Raw genomic sequence first — 3,792 nt, forward strand, 5'->3', positions numbered from 1 at the left:
CACACAGATCAGCTGCAGGGCTGACTCACCTCCTCCTGACCCTGTCCCGGTGTGTGTCACCGCTTTGGTGTCACTGGTTTTGTTTGTGTCACAGTTTGGTGAACCTTTGCTTCCTCCTCGCTGGTGGTTGACGCCTCCAGGCTGCTCCTTCCCACTCCAGGAAGGTCAGGTTGTTCTTTACCCCAGAGAGCAAAAGTTTGTTCTTTCACCCTTATTGTTTCGAGCCAAGGGAAGTTTTTACCCTGGGATGGGGCTGAGTTCCTCAGTGCTTTGGCATCCTGGTGTGTCACTGGCCCTGAGGGCTCTGCAGGGTCATTAACCTGTGGGTCATTAAGCTTTTACTTTCTAATTTCACATCAGTTGGGAATGTGACCTGACTTGGATCGTCCCATTTCTCCAGGGCTCTGTGGCTGTGGGGAAATGTGGGAGCTCTGTCACACTCCCAGAGCTGAATTTCTCCTGGTTGGCAGGATAGGAAGAGGGAATGTTGTGTTGGAAGGTTTTGGGGAGTCTGTAGCACTAATCCATGCAGACACCTCCTGTCTGCAGATCCACAGCTTGGCATCCCTCCCTGCTCCAAGCAAAACTCTCCGAGCTGTGGGTGCTGAGCAGGGCTGGATGGGGTGTGGGACACACAGAGCTGGCCTGAGCCAGAGCTTGGCTGCAACACAGAGACCACAGTGTCTCATTTTCCCCTGGAAATCTCTTGTTTCCTGTGTCATTCTGGAGCAAAGAGGGCAGGACCTGCTCCATGGAGGGCTGTGATGCTGCCTGCCCTGCTCCAGAGCTGGAACAGCCTGGATGGCTGTGGAGGTGTGTCTTGGCTTTTCCAGATATTCTAAACACTTGGCAGCTTTCCTGAAAGGTGTTTCCAGCCCCAGCTGGATGCAGGGGCTGGCTGGGAGGTCTGAGGGAGTAGGAGTGTGTGAGGTCCTCCGGAGCAGTGCGTGTGCTGTCTGTCCTCCTCCTCCTCCTCCCCACACTGCCAGCTCTCCCTCAGCTTTACCTTGGCCCAGTGTGTGAGAGCAGTGTGGGATCTGTCAGCTCCTTCTGTGTGGAGCCAGCCCAGCTATCCTGCTGTGGGATGGGAAGGGTTACAGGAAGCTGTGCTGGCCAGACACCACTGTCTGGCCCCTGTGCTTGGGTGAGCGTTTTCCTGCTTGGCAGTGATGCCCTGGCTGTCCTCCCAGCCTGTCCTCCAAAGCAATTCCTGCTCAGCTTCTCCCATCAGCTCCAGGAGGGGTGAGCATCATCCCCACAGCCAGAGCCAGGCTGGTTGCACTGGGGTCTGGAGGGTTTGAGAGCCTGTGCTGACCTTTTCATGGTAGTGACAGCATAAACCCATCCCCAGTGCAGGAGCTGAGCTGCAGGGAGCTGAGTTCCTGGGAAGAGAAGCTTTGGCTGCCACTGGAAAACAACCCCTGAATGCTCTTTGCTCCCCAAAAGGGCAGAGGCAGCTCCTGCCAGGAGGGACAGGTCCCCATGAAGAGGGTGGTGGGGGTCAGTCTGCACATCTGCTCTCCCCCCAGTGAAAAGGGGGTGGCTTTGTGCTCCCTGGGCTCTGGCAGTGGGCACAGCCACAGCAGGACAGGCAGCTGGGCCCCATTTCCTTCCCCTCTGAGCTGTCACGTCCACACTTGGGTTTCGGCCGCTGCAGGAGCTGCTTCTGCTTCTGGGTGAGAGCAGAGTCCTGCAGGGCCCAGGGCCAGCAACTCCCCTCAGGGAGCACATCTGGGCTGGGGGAGCACATCTGGGCTGTGTCAGCTCCTTCTGGGGAGAGCTGGGAGCTCCAGTCTTAGAGCTGTGCTAAAAAGGAGCGAAGCAAAGCAAACAGGGCCTTTGCAGCTCCTGGGTGTGATGGGAAGTGCTGCTGATGTCAGGGGCTGGCAAGGAGAGATGAGATGCTCGTGTTTTGGCAGCCTCCACCCTCTGTGTTGGGTGTTTTCCTTCCCAGAGGTGGCTGAGTGTTCCCTTGACTGGAGACAGCTTTGGAGGGGTGTAGGTCATTGAAGCTGCTGCTCCTCAGGACGTGACCTGGGTGAGTTGGTGGCCCACAGGAAACTGAAAGCAAATCCAAGTTACTTCAAGCCCTGCTGAAAGAGAAAGGAGATCTGCAGACTCAGAGGAAGTTGTTGGTGTGTCTCAGCTCTTGGCAACCTCCAGTTTTGGGAGGCTAGAAAACGTGTCCTGTGAGGAAGGGCTGAGGGAGTTGGGTTTGGTTAGCCTGGAGAAGAGGCTCAGGGGTGACCTCATGGCTCTCTGCAACTCCCTGAAAGAGCTGGGGAGAGGTGGGGGATGATCTGTCCTGCCATGGCTGCAGGGAGAGGACTGGAGGGAATGGCCTTGAGCTGAGCCAGGGGAGAGTCAGAGGAGGTGGTGGGAAAATCTTTTCCCTGTGAGGGTGTTCAGGCACTGGGATATTGCCCAGGGAGGTGGTGGAGTCACCATCCCTGGAGGTGTTTAAGACGTGTCTGGATCTGGTGCTGGAGGATATGGTTTAGGGTTTAGGGATTCCAAAAGTGACAGGTTAATGGTTGGACTTGCTGATCTTAGAGGTCTCCTCCAACCCTGATGATTCCATGTTTCCACGATTCTAACTTCATTGCTAAATATCCCAAACCCCCACTCCAGCAGCCCAAGGGACACCTCCTATCTCTTGCCTTTTTGCTTAGCCCAGCCGAATACAAAGCCTTCCATCCTCTCTCCTCCCCTTCCCACTCTGAGTGGGGACACTGTGGGGTCTCCTGAGCCAGGCAGAGACCCTGTTGGAAGCCTGTGAGTGCCAGTGAGGGGCTGTAGGTGCCTCCAGCTGCTGTGCTCTCCAGCTTTTCACCCTGTTTTTTCTCCTTTGTGTCCAGATTCGCTACAAGGAGGAGTTTGAGAAGAACAAGGGGAAGGGTTTCAGCGTGGTGGCTGACACCCCCGAGCTGCAGAGAATCAAAAAGACTCAGGATCAGATCAGCAACGTGAGTAGCTTCTAATCTCTGCTGTGATATTGCCATGACCTTCCTCCCGCCAGGGAGGCTGGGGGGGCTGAGCTTGCAGCTGGTAGGGGACCACACTCTGACAGCTGCTGATGAACAGGCTGTGGCAGCCTGGGAGCCTGCAGTCCTGCTCTCCAGCTCCTTTGCCCAGGCATCCTGGGACCCTCCTGCACCTCTCCCAGCTCCTCTGTGCTGCAGCAGGATCCAGAGGGGCATCCAAGATACTCAAGTCCACGTTGGCTGCAAGAAAGGAGCAGCAGAGTGTGGGCATTTAGGGGGGCAGATGTGGAGCAGGGGCAGATCCATCCACTGGTTATCAGCAAAACCCACAGCGTGGGCAGCACTCGGAGTCATGGGATTGTGTCAGAACAGACCCACGAGGAGCAGCAATTCCATCTCCCATCCCTGCTGAGATGGGCTGTGCTCGCTGGACCCTGAGGGCTGTGCTCCTCTCGTGCTGTCCCTGGTTTGTGTGGGTGCCTTGTGGCTGCAGGAGCGTTGCCATGGTGAGGGAGGAGGATGCACACTCGCACGTAAACAAGGAGGAGGATGCACCGGCGCACGTAGGGCTGCGGCAGGGGAGGGCAGGGCTGGGCCCAAACTCACCCTGTGCTCCTTGGCAGGGAGCTAATTAACCTTTGGCTGCTGCTGAGAGTCATGTGTGTTCCTTATCAAAGCTGCTGGTGGACCCTGGGAAGGGAAAGCGATGGATTCTCCCTGCCCTGTCCACCCTTTCCATGAGAAACCTGAGAGTCCCCAAGTCTGTGGTGTCTCTGAGCTCCTCTTCTGCCTCTGCAGCTCCCTGAGC

At 56.7% G+C, this 3,792-nt stretch overlaps 1 protein-coding gene across 1 annotated transcript in view; it reads left to right on the forward strand.

Annotated features, from left to right (window-relative positions):
* The window catches only part of LASP1 (LIM and SH3 protein 1), a 28,066-nt gene that overhangs the window by 20,774 nt on the left and 3,500 nt on the right, over positions 1-3,792 (forward strand). The window contains 1 exon segment of the mRNA XM_009082473.1: positions 2,859-2,966. Coding sequence (XP_009080721.1) covers positions 2,859-2,966 — 108 coding nt within the window.

Source organism: Acanthisitta chloris, unplaced genomic scaffold (assembly GCF_000695815.1).
Source record: "Acanthisitta chloris isolate BGI_N310 unplaced genomic scaffold, ASM69581v1 scaffold8369, whole genome shotgun sequence".
Taxonomy (NCBI): domain Eukaryota; kingdom Metazoa; phylum Chordata; class Aves; order Passeriformes; family Acanthisittidae; genus Acanthisitta; species Acanthisitta chloris.